General features: G+C 47.0%; 5 protein-coding genes across 5 annotated transcripts; 1 reads left to right on the top strand and 4 right to left on the bottom strand.

Moving 5' to 3' along the window:
• Positions 1–553: 553 nt before the first annotated feature.
• AKAW2_30702A (U2 snRNP complex subunit CUS2) lies at positions 554–2,300 on the bottom strand (the record flags this gene model as incomplete). The annotated part of the gene is made up of 6 exons (XM_041687245.1): positions 554–766; positions 843–998; positions 1,059–1,167; positions 1,232–1,632; positions 1,728–1,850; positions 2,115–2,300. 6 exons carry the CDS (start codon positions 2,298–2,300, stop codon positions 554–556), a joined length of 1,188 nt encoding a protein of 395 aa, XP_041541149.1.
• Positions 2,301–3,236: 936 nt separating this feature from the next.
• AKAW2_30703A (uncharacterized protein) lies at positions 3,237–4,663 on the bottom strand (the record flags this gene model as incomplete). The annotated part of the gene is made up of 3 exons (XM_041687247.1): positions 3,237–3,636; positions 3,697–4,283; positions 4,355–4,663. The coding sequence occupies 3 exons, from the start codon at positions 4,661–4,663 to the stop codon at positions 3,237–3,239; spliced, it is 1,296 nt and encodes a 431-aa protein (XP_041541150.1).
• Positions 4,664–6,441: 1,778 nt separating this feature from the next.
• On the bottom strand, positions 6,442–6,889 carry AKAW2_30704A (uncharacterized protein; the record flags this gene model as incomplete). The annotated part of the gene is made up of 2 exons (XM_041687248.1): positions 6,442–6,549; positions 6,689–6,889. 2 exons carry the CDS (start codon positions 6,887–6,889, stop codon positions 6,442–6,444), a joined length of 309 nt encoding a protein of 102 aa, XP_041541151.1.
• A 1,172-nt stretch (positions 6,890–8,061) lies between these two features.
• Positions 8,062–9,825, bottom strand: AKAW2_30705A (uncharacterized protein; the record flags this gene model as incomplete). Its single annotated transcript, XM_041687249.1, has 4 exons — positions 8,062–8,199; positions 8,269–9,031; positions 9,092–9,315; positions 9,424–9,825. The coding sequence occupies 4 exons, from the start codon at positions 9,823–9,825 to the stop codon at positions 8,062–8,064; spliced, it is 1,527 nt and encodes a 508-aa protein (XP_041541152.1).
• Positions 9,826–14,634: 4,809 nt separating this feature from the next.
• AKAW2_30706S (uncharacterized protein) lies at positions 14,635–15,303 on the top strand (the record flags this gene model as incomplete). Its single annotated transcript, XM_041687250.1, has 1 exon — positions 14,635–15,303. The coding sequence occupies one exon, from the start codon at positions 14,635–14,637 to the stop codon at positions 15,301–15,303; it is 669 nt and encodes a 222-aa protein (XP_041541153.1).
• Between the last annotated feature and the right edge of the window lie 1,187 nt (positions 15,304–16,490).

Consider the following 16,490-nt stretch of genomic DNA (forward strand, 5'->3'; position numbering starts at 1 on the left):
GGGAGGAGGGAGGAGAAAACGAGGAATGGGAGGGAAGTTAGTTTGGCCTTAGTGGAGAGTTGGGTAGAAGGAGAGCGGTGAAGGGGGAACGTTGTGCGGGCAATAATAGTAATACCAGTACGGAGTAGGTAAGCAATTCCCAAGCCTAATAAATTCGAAGATCAACAACAAAGCCAAAAAAACGCCAACAAAACACCCGATCTTTTGGGCAGGTAAATAGGGGCTCTCCCCCAATTCGGTTTGGCGTCGTCACGGGACGACCTTGCGGGCCAGTGACAGTTAACCCCCGTGACTTGGCTTGTCCACACGCGAACCAGACTTGATCATGGCCTGACCGGCCTTACCATGGATTCATGGTCCTTTTCGTGTAAACAAATGGAAAGCATCGTGACAATAACAATAAACCGAACGCTATTATAAGTACATACAAGTCTACAATCCCGCAGGTCGTCTAAAGTGACCAGCCAGCCTGAAAAGCGATTACGCCCATCCCATCCAGTTCCAGATCCCCCTGATAATGATTACATCCGAGAAAGCATCACCGCCATCACCATCACTTGGCCGTGTTCTCGACCGTATGAGAGCTTTCCAACCACGTGCCAAACTCATCCAATCGCTGCTCCTCCTCTTCATCGGACGCATCCAGTCCTTTCTCCGCCAGATCTTCCAGTGCCGCACGCTTCTCATTGGTCTTCTTAAATTTCTCACTGCCATCTGCAATATAGGCATCGACCCGGGTGCCAGCGAAGAACCGCCCATCCATCATCTAAAAGTAACAGTATCATTAGCACATGTCCTTGTCTTGAGGGTATTTGACCATCGCCATTCGTAAACAAGCTTACCTTGACACAACTCCTGGCTGCCTCGGGATCGGAAAAGCGAACGCTCACCACTCCCTCGGGTTCCTTATCGTAGAGTACAACGTTGGTCACATCCCCCAGCTTCGAGCACTCCTCCCGAATATCTTCCTTGATATCAAGGATAGCTGCAGGATCCTCCTACGCCAGACGTTAGTATCTTCTTACAGTCACCATTAACTCAGGAAGTATCCTCCGTACCTCCAATTCCTTCAACGTGAACATGTGTTTCAAGATCACGAGCTTATCAAAGCGGGAAGTCGTGTCCGGCAAGGCAGACGGATCGTCATCGTCCCAATCAGCAAGTTTGCTAGACACCTGTATCAGCAAAGCCCAGCCCAATCATCGCAGGTAAACTGTAGTTGTTCCCATACCTATTCAGCTTCTGTGTCCGGCGCATAATCTTCTTCTTATCCCTCATACTAGTCTTCGTAGGCGCCTCTTGCTGACTCTTGAACGAGAAATCCGCATGCTGCACTCGCATAGGCCCCTGCGGACCGGGTACCCCGATCCTAAAGTTCGAATCATCCAGCATCTGTATCGCGAGGTTGACAGACTCCGGTCGGAAGTACACGACGAGAGCTTCACCCTTGAACTTGCCACTCTCGTCAGTGTACATCTTAATGCGCGGTCGGCCGCTATCGATCTCCTCGGCGATAACACCACACTTGGAGAAGACATCACGGATTTCGTCGAACTCAGCATCCAGAGGAATCGAAGTCACATAGACGGCGGTATTGACGCGCTGTTTCTTAGGCTTCTGTTGCCCATTGCCCTACGCGATTACACATATCCTCTTTAGTATAAGGCCCATCTCAATGCCATTGGGGCCAACTCAAGGAAGCATCATCGTAGAACCGTTGGACTAACCTCTTCCGTTGAAGCCTGTTGCTTGCGCTTCTTCCTCAACTGCGCCGCAGTAATTTGTTCCTCCTCATTGACACCTTGGACCTTATATGCTTCTTGCTGTTGTTGTAGCAAGTCTTCATCGACCTGGAGGCAACCCCGGACGGGCGCAAAGCGGCGCCAACCAAGCAATCAGTTTCACGAACCAATCAAACAATCCCTGCAATAATAGACATCGTGTATATCGGTCTATTTGCAACAAGAGGAAAAGGTTCCATAACCAGTTGAAACAAAAAGGAGGGGGGGCGAGGAGGGATAAGAAAAGTAGAAACAAAAAAAGAAGGAAGTAGCAGCAGGTTCAACAGCTACATAACATCACACCACCCAGCTGGAGAAAGAGCGCGCACACACCGTCGGAATCCATCTCTTTAGCACCGTATCATATTCAAATTCCTGTCCGTCCTCTGTTTCCAAGATGAACTTGTTGTCGAGCTTCGAGAACGAGATGCGCGGGTCGCTGTCAAATTCCGAAGGATCCTGGGGGAAGTTGCTTAGCGGAGGAGAACGGCCGTCGTCGTTCGAGGTAGGCGACGCCATTATTGTTGTACAGGATAGACGATATGAATGCGACGGCGATCAAATATCGAAGTAGTAACAAAAGAGTTTATTATCTGGGTTAAGAAAAGGTTGGCTTGACGATGATGATAGGATTTAATTTGAGCTGACTTTCGGATTTGCGGGGAGAGAGAGATCGCTTTATGTAAGCTGCGACGGCTATTCACGTCATGGAGGGCGCGCTTAGCTTAGGCTGGCGGTTTTGGCAGCTTTACTTTGCTTAGACTATTTTATCCTAGTAAATACAATGTAGTGAATATTTTGTCTTTCATAGGTGCGTTCGACGCGCTTACGGCCTTAGCGTAATTGTGGGGGAAAAGGACTGGTTTCCCTGTTCATATTATCTGCATTTGTAGCTTCAATCCAATTGTGAATACGGGGGTTTTCTTATTGAAACAAAGGTGAACGCTCAAGCGCAATGTTATTCACAGCGAAAATATTCTATCCCAGACAGAGGCGCTAATTTAGAATGAACGCGGCAGATCACTTCGCTCAAATAGAGCGTGTTGCGAAGGTTTCGGCTATTAGGATGATGCAAAAATTGTATTCTTGGGAAATCTCCGAGCTTCAGTGTGGATGGACCACCATTAATGATGACGGTAGTCCGGAGCACCATTAATAAATATAACGACGCGGTCACTACGATACGACGGTACCAGCAAGCACAGGCGAGTGTAACAACTATTGGCGCAAGGCTTCCCAGGACAATGCAAGAACAAGTTGTTGACATTTGTGGGAGGCTCAAGAGGATTCAAAGTGCATAAACTATCTTCGATAGTTGCTCGTAGATCATCGGTTGTAGCAAGTTATGCCCCGCTAGGTAGATCCGCAGTTAACAGCGCAGTATGCGCTCGATAAAATCGACACAATCACATCCAACGCGCATTCCAATTGAGGGAGGCCAGCTCTGCGCAAAGCTCAGTGGAAAGGGCACTGACCCCGTCGTGTGGTTTCCAACTCCTTCATAATGTCCTCCATACCCTGGCGGCCCTTACCTTCAAAATACTTCGGGCCTACGTTGAGATTATCATATCCCTTTGGATAATACTTGTCCCCTTCGTCTCCCGGCAAAGGCCGACCAAGCACCCAAGTCAACCAGGCAACCGGACCCCAGCGGTTCCGGAAACTCGGCTCTACATAATAAGGTGCAGCATCCCAGTTGGTCATGTAGATGCGGCCGTCCTTGTTGTAATCATCGGTGTAACTGACATACCGCAGAAAATAAGGGCGGGGTAGCGCGAGATAGCGCAATGCAAACCGACGAGCGGAGAACAGCAACGAGAACAGCTTGGCATCAAAAGCCGGGGGAGGGTCAATCCTGAAAAGAGAATCAATAAGTGGTTTGATCCAGCCCCTGGGAGCATTACACAAGACTTACAGCATGGCTTTACGCAAGCGATCGTCCATCATGAACGAGACAAATCTCATCCCAATGAACTGTAGTGACTGGGGAAGCATGTACAGCAGCACTGCGATGGTCTGTTCGGCCACCTCACGGTTCTTGACATGAGGTACCATGCAACGAACCTCATAGTCGTCGCTCCAAGCCATTATTTCCTCCAGCCAATGAAGACCATCGCGAAATCCGGTTTTACCTGATGGGAGGGCATCGTAACTGATATTCAAGCTGTCGCCCAGACTTTTCCAGAAGGTCCCAATGGCACATCTCTCAAGATCGCTCAGGTCCCGCCATTCATACATTTTCACAAATCTGACAGGCTGAATGGCAAAGAGGCCAAGTGTGTACAACATATCATCTTCCAGGATCTTGCCGGAAGCGCGATAGCTGCTGTGGATCCAGCGGGTGCGTGCAATAGAAGTGCAAGCACGACGAGAGGTTGGCGCATGGCCTACGAACTCCTGAACTAGTGCTACAGTATCAGCGTAGCGTTTCAGGGACGTTTCGGGCTTGGAGAATTGGGCTGTATTTGTGAGCACTGTCGAGATGGTCGGGATGCCGTATGTCTGGTGCAGTAGTTAGTCGGCAGGATAGGGAAACAAAATAGAATAAGCATTAAGTAGCCGGAGTGTCACACCCTGAAGAGAGCAAACTGGAGTGATTTGAGGTAGAGAAACGGGAACTCCAGCTGAACCAAGCCTTTTTGTATCTCGCAGGCTTCATCATCGGTCATGCGAGAGAAAGACTCTCGCGTCGTATAGGGGTACTTTTGATGCAGCCTCCGTAGGTATCGAAATCGCAGCTGCGAAACCAGGAACGCGTAGGCTGGAAGCAGCAAGCAAACACAAGTGACCAATTGCTGGAATCCCAAACCCGCCACCCGAGGGTCCGTGTTGGGGACAAACCCCAGGAATTTGCCCGGAGTGAGCTGTGTGCTGTTATCCATTGGTCGCCTAATATGACTGATTTTGCTCAGTGGTCCATGCGTCGATGTACAGCTAGTATATAGATAAACACGATGATGGGCAAAGGGGACTGTAGAAGCATTTTTGAGTCTCTCAAGTCAGTCACAACTGAAATGAAATGATCTGCATCGGGCATTAGTCATAAGTTGTGAGGGGCACAGATGACCGCTGTGAACAAATAAATTCCAGCATACCAAAGATTGAAGATCGACAATGTACAGGAGAGTTAGGCACTTGAACAGTGATGGATAATATGAATAGTATGCTCGAAAGAGTTACTTGACTTAAGGGAGGGTGGGTCTGATGATGGTGATAATGATGATCCCCCGGGGTTTCATAACTAAGATCTGACTTAACAGTGAGTGTTAAGGTATGGTTACCCCACCGCTCTCCCTTCTCCTACCGTGGTTCACTGTCCATATGGATTTCCAGGCACTGACTACACAGTACGTATATACGCTACCGAGTTTCGTTTCATCACTTTCTACAATTATTGAAATCTTTTCTAGAACCAGAAACCTCGGGCAGATCAAGACTGCCCGCCATGACATCCAGTGCCCGCGCAGAAACCCGTCCATACCCATTACTAATATTGAACAAGTGATTGGCTTCAATGTTATTGGATACTGAGTATAATAATGCTGTACTAATAGCAGCCTTGCTTTGTGAACTGAAAAGCACACATCTCTTTTAGTTTAAGTACATGGAGCATCGGCGTGGTTCGTCGAGTCCTACCCAGACCTAGTACTCGTTCTGGTTGTCCGGGCAGCAATCGGCGACATGGTGGTCAGATTGATGCTTGAAGCCCAGATTGTTAATTCCCACTAAACTACTAGTCATACACATGGACTATCGATGCCAGCGCCGAACCCATGATAGGGTACTCGTTTGGGTGATGTATCATACTTTCACAAGATTCATATTTCATATGTTCGATGTGCCGGGTAATGATGGTAGCATAGAAGGCATCTTACAGGCATTCGAAGAGATGGATAGATAATTCTGATGGGTTTGGATCCGGCAGGTGAGGTGGACTAGGTAATAGCTTTACAATCTCATCTCCAATTGAATGCTATCTCCAATGTAGCAGCAGGGCTGTATGGCACCTGTAAAGCCATGATAGGGTTTCTTGTTACTTCAGTAAGGGATGCTTGCAGGCGCTCCGTCATAAGAAGGCTCATACACTGTAGTGCATGCAATCTGAGATCTGGATCAGTCGCCCTTGTCTTGGAGACAAAGACAACAAGCACTTTCATGATCGTCGTCCTCAGAACTTACATACGCAGTCTCCCCGGGCGGCTAAACCATGTTTGCGACTATACGATTTGGTAGATATGAGGATTATTTGTGTGCTGCCGAAGGAGAAAGTATTGATCTTCTTAAGGGGATGGCCCTATCTCGGACGCATAATGCCCGAATTGGCAGTTCGGGGATGTTCTCAATGGGGAAATTTCCAGGAACTCTCACCTGCAGGACATCAAGTGCTCAGCGCCAATTTAGGCAGGTCGTGTGTTGGACTAGTTGACTACATTCATTTTCTAATGACTCAACCGACGCAAAAGACAGCTCATTAGGCGAAACGCGCACGTTTGGGCCCAGAGGACAGGGCACCGCTCTAGTGTCAGGAAGGCGTATACATTGAAGCAGCTGAGGATCGTGCACTTACCATACTGTTTGTGTAAGTCCTTGATTGCTATGTGAATCTTCCCACTTGAGTTGTGGATGAAGCGCCGCACTATTGGAGCCATCAATGCCCCAGCTATTGATCTTCGCACATCTGTAATACGATTCTCCCGTTGAACCCGAATTTGGTCCAGGAGACCATCGAAATAACAATGGTGTGCCATTTTCCAGCGAGCTTGCGGGCCTATAGTTCTCAGTATCAGCTCTCTTAGCAGAATGATGAAGAAATCAATGATAGCGGACTTTCACCTATAGTGGACCTCAAGTCCGCGGGACTAATGTTAGTTGTCAGCCCCGGAAATAGAGGGCTTTATTGCCCCTACCTGCTTCAATCGATACCAACAAGACTGGAATACATGCTGGATCGCGTTATCTTCCATGCTAATGAGGGGCGCATCATTCTTCATGAGAGCCATAGATTGTTCAATTTCCTCCTCTGCGGCTGCCAGGTCGGTGTTCAGACGACCTTCGTAGAATTCTGAATGCAGGAGCAGGATTTCATGTCCGCTTATTGACTTCTTCATTGCTAGTGGTTGACAACATTAGAGCATGTAAATTCCCTCTACCCACGGTCATCGAAAAGGAAAACCTGGCCAATGAATTATATCGATTAGCAGGCCAGATTGCTGGAGACAAGATGGGCGGAGTCACCATACTAACCCAGTTAAACCAATCCACCATCATGCGAAGAGCTTCTTGATCACATTGTGGCGCACATAGGGAACCCAGATGCCAAATCTACTCTGGGATTATGGGAAGCCCATTGCTGGCTGGCAGACATTGTTCTAGGGATGACCGCGTCAGTTCCTCCGTTGGGCTATCTCCTCCACCGGGTCAGTGACTACTTGACAATCCAAGCATCAGCCTCAGCTTTCACCTCTTGGTAACGTGGATTCAAGCTGGGCTTCACAGCCATTATGGAAGAAAACAAAGTATCCGGCAATCGGATAAAGTGCTGTGACGCATGGTCTAGACATGTTAATATGAGCAGACTCGGAATCAGCAGCCACCTCCAGCCCATTAGCGGGGTTGGATGTAGACGCCGCGACAGCATTCATGGTCTGATGATGGTGCAATTGAACTGGCAGTGACGTTGTTTTTTGATAGTTGATATCACCAAATTTAGTGCGAGAATTGCACATAAAAGAGCATAAGTTCCTTTATTATATTGAATGGAGCAACAACTACTTCCTATCTAGGAAGGATTCTACTTACCCCATCTACAGACCGGCTAATTTCCTCATATGAAAACTCGGCTAATTGCCTGCCAGGGAAATACTACTTCCGATGCCCGGTACAGAAATCCATATATTCCCCATTGGTATATCCCCCATTGGGCAATTCATCTCACCTGACCTTAGAAGATTACAGAACCATACATCACGCATACAGACCATCTTTCTGTGCTATACCAACCTCGCCAGGACAATATTGCATCTGCTCGGAAGGTAAACACGGAATGGATGAATATATCAATATCTGAACAGGCATATGCACGTACGTACAAAAAGTATTTAAGATTTCTTCTGCCAGGGGTTTTCTATTCACAGCAATAGCAGATGGCACGTTGGTCTAATTAACAGCATATAGGTCCGGTTACACCCGTCGCTCCTCGTGAAACCACACAGAGAGGGACTGGGGAAGTGTCTTCAATACCATCCAGAATGACACCGATATCTAATCAGCACTTGTATACTCAACGGCCAATAATCTTCAGCTCCAGCATTCTAAATGGCGGAAACGCAAGAGCCGTAAAGCCCAACCCCAGCCAGAGGCCCAGATCACATCCACCTGGAATCGCTCTGGAGACTGGTCCTGTATAATAGGCTTGATCCTATTAGGAGAAGAGTACCTTGGTCAGCAGTGATTTGCGCAACAAGCACATGCTAGTGGGACTACATACCATGCCAACAATGGCTCCTACCCACCCGATCAAAAAGGCAGTGCTAGCTGCCACTCCAACTGGGAGCTTAAGCCAATTGTTCCAATCAGTCCAGTCGTAACTTTTCCCTCGGTTGAAAAGTACGTCTTGTTCTACCACAATGGTGAACCAGATGATGACCCAGTATCCAATGAGTGGCATTAGATTCCCGAAGATCTCATACAAAGAGTTTCGGCCTCCGATAGCACATGATGCGTAGATCAGAGTGCTGGCAGTCGTGAAAACAGGTCGTGGAACCCTGAGCCACATCTCTCCCAGCATTTGAAAATTCAACCCCGTTGAGTACGAGCTGGGGGCATTGTTCGACACAATCGTTAAGACGTTGATGAAGGCGCATAGCTTTCCAAGAGGCCCCAACCGATCATAGCCGGCCATCAGCAGACTCCCCGGTGTGCCGTCGTAAAGAGACGCCCATTTGGAGTTAATTGCAACACCGCTTCCAAGCCCGGCGCCAAGAAGAAGGGTTATGGCTATTGAGAGGCTTACACCGATCGTGGTTACTGTCCACACTTTCCATCTTCGTATCTCCGGGGAATAGTAAACCTGGTAGTCCGCGGACACGGGTATCCATGACAAGGGAATAGAGAGGCAAAGTGAGAAATATGTTAGACGCTTTGCGTTTATCTGCTCAATAGAACCGATCGACGGGCTATGGAAGTCGAATTGCGGACCAGCCGAGCCGGTGAGAATGCAAAATATCAACAATTGCGGAAACCAAGCAAACCTTTGCCAGAATAAATGGTCAGACGAGTGCTCTAAAACTTTGAAGGGTGAAGAATCTTACCGCTCATAGAACTGGAATATTTTCATCCCAAAAGTAGCCATTGCCCAGCTCACCAAGGCGACTATTACTATACCGACTATGACGGACACGACTCCTCCTGATAGCTTGGAAAGCAACTGACCTCCTACAGTGGCACTCATCATGCCGGTTCCCAAGTTGGTAAGCACATTCAGTATACAACAGACCTTACTGGGGTAATATCCCATGAAATACCGAGACACAATCTATCAGGAGAATATAAGTTGTGAGCCGTTATCCTTAAGTCACGAGAAAGTTTATGTGGAGACGGGGAAAGCAAGAGGAGAGAACCAAGGTGTAAGTGTAGGTCTTACAAGTGTGCGGTTGCCGCTTCTGGGACCCCATGTGCTCATGTATCCAACCCCTAGGCCTCCCAAAAACGTTCCAAAGATTACACACAGCGCGGCGTCGGTGAAGCTCAGCTTCATTACCAGTGTACCCAAAGACCCGGTCACTATATTATTGATTGCCATACCCATGCTGAACCATGTGAGCATCATTCGGAAAGGGGTTGAGCTAGTGTTCTTCAGTCGTTCTTCAAGAGACACGGGCTCGATCCCGCGAGCCTCTAAGCCTTTGATGTTCCTCGCCCATCGTTCGTATCTCGATCCACATGTTGGCAGAGGAGTTCCCAGAGTATGTGAAGCCTCTAGCTGCTCTCGTGTCACACTTCGCAAGGAAGGGGATCTCTGTCTTTTTTCTAGGTCAGAGTCCATGCTGGTTCGGGCGTGCCTCTCGAGGGAGCTGTCTGTGCACACTTTCGCGTTCTGCAACAACTTGAACTATAACCTGCTGGGACTCATCAAACTATAAATGGACAAAATAAGGAAAGACGGTCGCCTCACTGGGCATACAGACATTCGAAAAACCGGAGGGTGAAGATTCCAGTGGAACAACCACTGGTTACTCCGTCGTACTGCATTGACATCACTTTGTTTTCCTCGGCGTGACACCCGCGCTCCAAGACCAGAACAGCATTCCACAACATCAGAATACTAAATCGGGATACCGACCAAACCTGGTCAAAAGTACTATGCTTGTACTGGATTGGGCTTAGCAGCACACGTCTACCTCCCCGGAGAACAAAGGGGTTGGTATCCGGATAACAGCTGGAAGGCACCCGATCCGTCAGGGTGTTTGCTCCAACATCGTCATTGAGAGATATTCTTAGTGTATGCTGCCCTATTGTGTTGGCAAGGCCATACACCCTTCCGCACAGACAGTCATGTGAGTGTGTGTTCCACATACCACGCCGATGATGCCTTAATAAGCTCTGCGATACATTCCTCTGGTATGCACCAGCCACGCAAGGAGACGAAATGCTATTCAGGGAGAGAAAATCCTGATGCCTGTATCAAGAGCCAGCAGGTCAAGACCATGTGCTGTTTGTGGGGTACAGAGCATAGAAACAAGAGTGTCAGGTATGGGACGAGCTCATGAACTGCTGACCGGGACCTCGTAGCCCCGGATTTCTAAGTCGCTTCGATCCTTGTCGGGAAAGTGGTGAGCAGGGTGAGGAGAACAAGGGATCATGTCGCCCATGCCTTGTGATATATTCCCTTGACGACTGCGGAAGACGAATACCATTTTGTTCATTTTCCCTGAGAGACGGTTACGTACTCGAAACCTCTTCCTAACTCCTTGATAGGGCTCTGAACACTGCCGCGTGCTCATGTATGATTGACAAGCAAGACCAACTGCCATATTGGGTGGTGAGGATCCTTGATACCAGGTGATTTGATCCCGACTAAATGCCACAGGCATGAGTCTAATACCGAGGCAGGCGATATTCCTCAGAGGGACATGATTGAATGAGTATTAATGAGCGATAATGCAATGAAGAATGCAACACGACATGTATTCACCATCTTCAATAGTATCTTACTGGAAGTGACTACACTTTGCCTGTCAGTGACTAGCTCTGACCCCTCTCATCATCATAAATTCTACGCATATGGGGTTACTTACCTCCACAAACATTCTTTCTTTTTTATCTAAACATGGTACTATTCATATCAATGTAAAAGTCTGGGCGCTCATTGATTGTAAAAGCAAGATATAAACAGTAATCCAATAAGAAACAAGAATTTAAGACATTTCCAGAGGTTATGAACTACTTTATATTATCATCATTGCTAAGTACCTAGAGATTTTAAGGTTTCATTTCCTGACTGCATACACCCTAGAAAAAGCCCCTGTCATTTCTATGCCAAACTTACAGAACTATCGATTTCGCGAAACCAATCAGCATCAGATTCACGAGCATCATCCACATGCAATACTCTACCATTACAACTGGCTTACGCACTCTCCACAGCGACCGAGGTATACAACCAAAAGAAAGGCCGTGCCTAGGGAAAGCACTGCCGGCGTTGACCTTGTCGGCTTTTCGCGCTGGCCCTCTAACCCCCAGCTTGTAGTGTACCAACTGATAATCTTGGAGAACATCCAGGATACTGACGCTGATACATTAGTACGGGGACTAGGTCCTTTTTGCAATAGCATACCAAAAAATGCACCCTCTGGGAAGCATTTACGATTATTGACATTCTTCATCTTCGGGATCTCTTCAAATTATCTCATCAGCGGAAATATACTACTTTGATCTTTATACTTCAATTTCCTGAACGACGAAGTACACTGTGACATGGGCACAGGGAACCTCCTATGTAGTCGCAGGTTCATCTAAAGCGATTTATTTGCCAAAAGGGCCGATGCGAACATAACCTTGTTCTGTCCATGCCATGTCCTAAACAGCCCACATAGGTACAAAAAGCTGTCGAGAAGACAGTCGATGATAGTGTTTGTTTTTGACTCTTTCAATGCTCAGAAGGAAACCTCGAGCAAGAGGAGCCAGAGAGTGTTTATAGGTTCCTATATCTATTTACCCTGAACAGGTCAGGATTCACTCATGAGAATCAAACCCAGAGTTTTATGTGGCAAAGGGCATGTAACTGAACTGCAAATCCGCATCCTCTGCCCTCCCAGTTGCGCGAAATTTGTCTAATCAAAACAATGAAAATCCAGGATATTTCTTCCATATTATATTTAACACACTCTTGAGTTGCATATGATCCCGAAATCTCAGGCTACTATGCTTTGGAGCTGGTCATCCTTTGGATGTACCCCCCGTCTTCGCGTATAGAACTTGAAACTTGACATGCTATGCTGAGTACTTTTAACGCAGAAAACCATTTACAAGCACTTAGACATTGCGAGCAGTTTCTCCTCGAGTGCTGAGTAGGCGGCACGACTCAGTGAAGCGGAACAAGAACCCTGTCACCTGAAGTCCCAGCTCCATGACGAACAGACATGGTTTCTAAAATGGGAGAGCGATGTCACAATTCGGAAGGAAGTCGCTAGCAACGCGAAAGAACCTAGAGGCCCACAGTGATGGTCAGGTTTTCAATGACATACAGATGCAGTGCCATTATGTACAGGATGAGGTGGTTGGCCAGTTCAGCATGGTTACTAGAAAGCACCGGGAGATTTCCTGGGCCCAGTGGCTTTCGAAGCATTACACATAACCAACCGTGAAGCTGAATCTGGTACTTTCTCGAATTGACTCAAGTGTACCACTGAGGAAAAGGGGGGGAAAATGTCAATCGAGCATGAGGATCCAGACAAAAAGTTTGTTTCTGACATCCGTATGTTAGCATAATGCCAGAGGCATCATGAAGACAGTGCTAAGATTGACCGTCGTCATAAATATTGTCTTCATAACAGACCCATGATGGAGATGACTATCTCTTACCCGTGCGTCCTGCGAACAAGCATAGCATGCTAGTTATATTAGCTGCTATCCAGTCTACCCAGCAACGTCTAGGTGCTTTTGATGTGCTGGTTGACAGGAAGGATATGACCGCTCGATAAGGGCTGACTGTTCTTTCCTGTGATGATAGTATGATAAGCAGCAATTCAAAGCAAACTGGTGTTTCTGTTACCTGACCAACTAGGGTAAACGTTTCAAATTTTAAAGGGTTTAGTTGGGGAGTCCTTCAAAAGAGGGCTGTCCTAGACAAGACTACCTCCAGTACGACCATGTTCTATGCCTCCTCTACGGTACTCCAATATCTTACTAAAATAATATTTAGTATGTACTTTCATTATGGATGCCATATATCGGATCGCTTTGTTCTTCTGTGCACCACGGTTTCTTGAGATAGTGGCTTGTAAGAAAGCCAGGCTGGTGGGTTTAAAACTAGCTCAAAAGGCTGAGTGAACGAAAAGAAGTAGCCGAGCGATGAAAAAACATGCACGACCTTCCCCAGTAGTGTGAATCAGCCGCTAGTACATTCTATATATCTACGTTACAACACAGTTGCTATATTCCACCTCAATTTGAGCAACTCAACGGTATGCGGTTAATCAATGAAGCTCCAATATCCAGAAGAGCTCTGCTCGAGACTCTAAGCAGAATGTACATGGCAGTTCTGCCCTTTCTCTGGCGTGCTTTCCGCCTCTTGAATCATATCCTTACAGGTAGACCGGGCTTAGAAGAGAAGAACCAATCGTCCAAGTTGCTGAATTCGAGGGTAGCATTCCAAGATGTAGGGGTGAATATAAGTGTTTGACTGTTAGGTCGGAGACTAGGTAGGCAGAGATGGCAGGGATTCAGGTTATGCCTGGCTAAGTGGTTGTCTGAGTATGAACATAAATTTCAGTCTAAAGCCTCATTCTCTGGAATATATATATATATGTAAGGACTCAGAATCTGATTAATTTTAATCAAATTGTCGTAGGGAGTGCTCTGAAAGAGTCGTGGACACGACTTACTGCGACATCTCTGAGACAACTCCTCCACGGGAAGATTTGACACAGGGGACTAAGCGATGGACAATATACTAAGCTTCATGTCTGAATTCATTTGCTTCTGACCTTAAGTACTTAGTAGTTGTTGTATATAACCTACTTAGTGGAAGTAGTGAGGAGCGCTTAGGGTAATGCATCGGCATCGGCTAGCTACTTATATATACTGGCCAGTTCTGCTGGGCAGTCACCGGAGAATCAGGATGTTGCCAACACTAGTAGGATATACTAATTGCGGGAATTTCCATCTTCACTTACTTATCCTAGTTTGCTGCTTGTCATATTCACGATTAATGCACGTGATGTAAGTGGGATCAAAGTTGGTGAAACATTTAAAGTCCCCTTCTGCCGAGTGACCATTGGTATATTGGGATTTCTTCAGTTAGAAATGCTGTGAGTCAAGCCGCCAGCCATGGGTCAAACCTACCACGACGAGCCATCTCCGTATTGCATCGGTGCAGAACTGGCTATTCAGTCACACTCCTCCTCCTCCGCTCCACAAGCGTGAAATATTTCAGCAAGAGAGACCACGCCGTTCGATTTCTCCCCTCGAGTTGTCTCTTCAGAACTCCGTTCTGCCAAGCTCTGACTGTCACAATTTTGTCAATATCCATTTGCTAAGGGGGCTTCAAACTGGCACTCATAAACGATCCCAGGTATTTATTGTAAGATGTGTGGATACTTATCATTCTTCAGGTCTACCGACAGATCAGGACATGGTCGCCAAGTTCTATGACCCTCTCTACCACGACTGTGACGATGGCAACCGTTTTCGGGCAGCTGGCTATGATTACTCGCACGAGTGTGCCTCTTATAAGCGCTTGTCCGAGCTACAGGGCTCTGTTCTTCCTCGATTCTTCGGCTCTTACACATTCAAAACAAAGATCGATGGTCATCCTCGCCAAATTTGTTTGATCTTGATTGAACGAATCAATGGTCTGCCCATGAGTCGCCTAGAGCCCAAGATATTCTCAAAAGAGGAGCGTCAGGATATTATGAGACAGATAATTGATGGAGAGTCTGCACTTTACGCCAAGGACGTTCGCCATGAAGACCTATGTCCACGCAATATCTTGATTGAACGGAGTGAACTGGGAAGAGTAAGGGCCGTCATTATTGACTTGGGAAAGTCTGTCATTGGACGATCACGCAATCCTTCAAACAGTGCAGAAGAGAGCCAATGGTTTCCTGGCGTTCCAATCAGCCCACTACTTAGATGGAACATCTATTATGGATACCCTAACACCTTTGAAGATTGGATCGACTGGCCGTGGCAGAAATGGCTTGAGGTTCAATACAAGGAGACTGAATCTACGATCACAGATGAGCAACGGCAGAGGTGGCCAGTGTATGACTGGATGCTGGAGATTACATCATTTTCATGATATGGTGGGAGATGTTTTGAGCCCATGTTGTGCCAGAGAGTCTAACAACTTAACAAGAGATACAAGCTGTTCTTTATTATCTGTAACCTTCCACCACTATGTTAAGACCAATCATCCATGTGAAAGCAGCCCATCAGTTCCTCAGATTAAATTGCAGCGAGTTAGAGCGTCTTGTGTTTCCAGTTCAGGTAGTTCCTCCCGACAAAGCAACCAAGCATGATAATCACGAAAGCTCTTAGTCCGCGCCATCCTCTACGTACCCACTAGCTCTACGTAGCACTTGGACCGAGACATGCGGACCCAACCCGTGAACCTACTGTGTGTTGACAAGCAAACAGACGAAAAAGAAAGGGAGATAGCAGCTCAAACCTACTACCTACCCAATCCAACCTTATTAGAGTGTGAGTTTAGAACCGAAATGAAAGGCAGAAAAGCCCTCTTCCAAGCAAGCTGACGACATCCGTGTCACCCGGAGCTTATGCTTGTGGTGGCTATGCTATGCGCATGTAACCACTCGGCTAACGCAGAGCTTAGCATAGGCGGATTGACAAGTCAGGTTGATGGTATTATTTGCTTATCCGTACAGAGTAGATACTTACCCAATAAGGGTTGGGTTTGGGAATAGGGTCCAAACGAGATATGATGAGACTGTACACCATTGTGGTAGGTGTCAGGTTTTTTGAAGCGTCCCTTACGGGATCATCGTGATGATGGTGGTGGTGGTGGTGCAACGGGCAAACTGATGACATGGAATAGGATAGGACGGAGAGCTCCGCCCGGAGAATTAATATAACATGACAATAACAATACGCGGGAAAGTGTACTGCATTGCAGTACACTACTCTGCAGTGATGAACATATTGATAGAGGCATGATCTGATGTCACCAGGTTTACTTGCTGTGGATGTTAGTGGAAATAGGATGCGCCGGATATGAAGTCACAATCAGTCAAGTTTCCAAGTATTTACTAGACTAACTAAGAAGGAATATTCTTCCAAACGAGGACAACAAACACCTTATTACCTACCCTCCGGCTAAGCTAAAGCTAACCTTACTTCTCTGTCGACTTGCTTTTTAGTATGCAAACTAGACTAGTCAGGTTCCCATACGTGGATTAGATGGATGGGGCCCTTTTTTTTCTTTGCACCGCCCCCTTCCTGCCAAGTCTTGTTTTCTTCTTCTTTCTC

This window comes from Aspergillus luchuensis, chromosome 3 (assembly GCF_016861625.1).
Source record: "Aspergillus luchuensis IFO 4308 DNA, chromosome 3, nearly complete sequence".
Taxonomy (NCBI): Eukaryota; Fungi; Ascomycota; class Eurotiomycetes; order Eurotiales; family Aspergillaceae; genus Aspergillus; species Aspergillus luchuensis.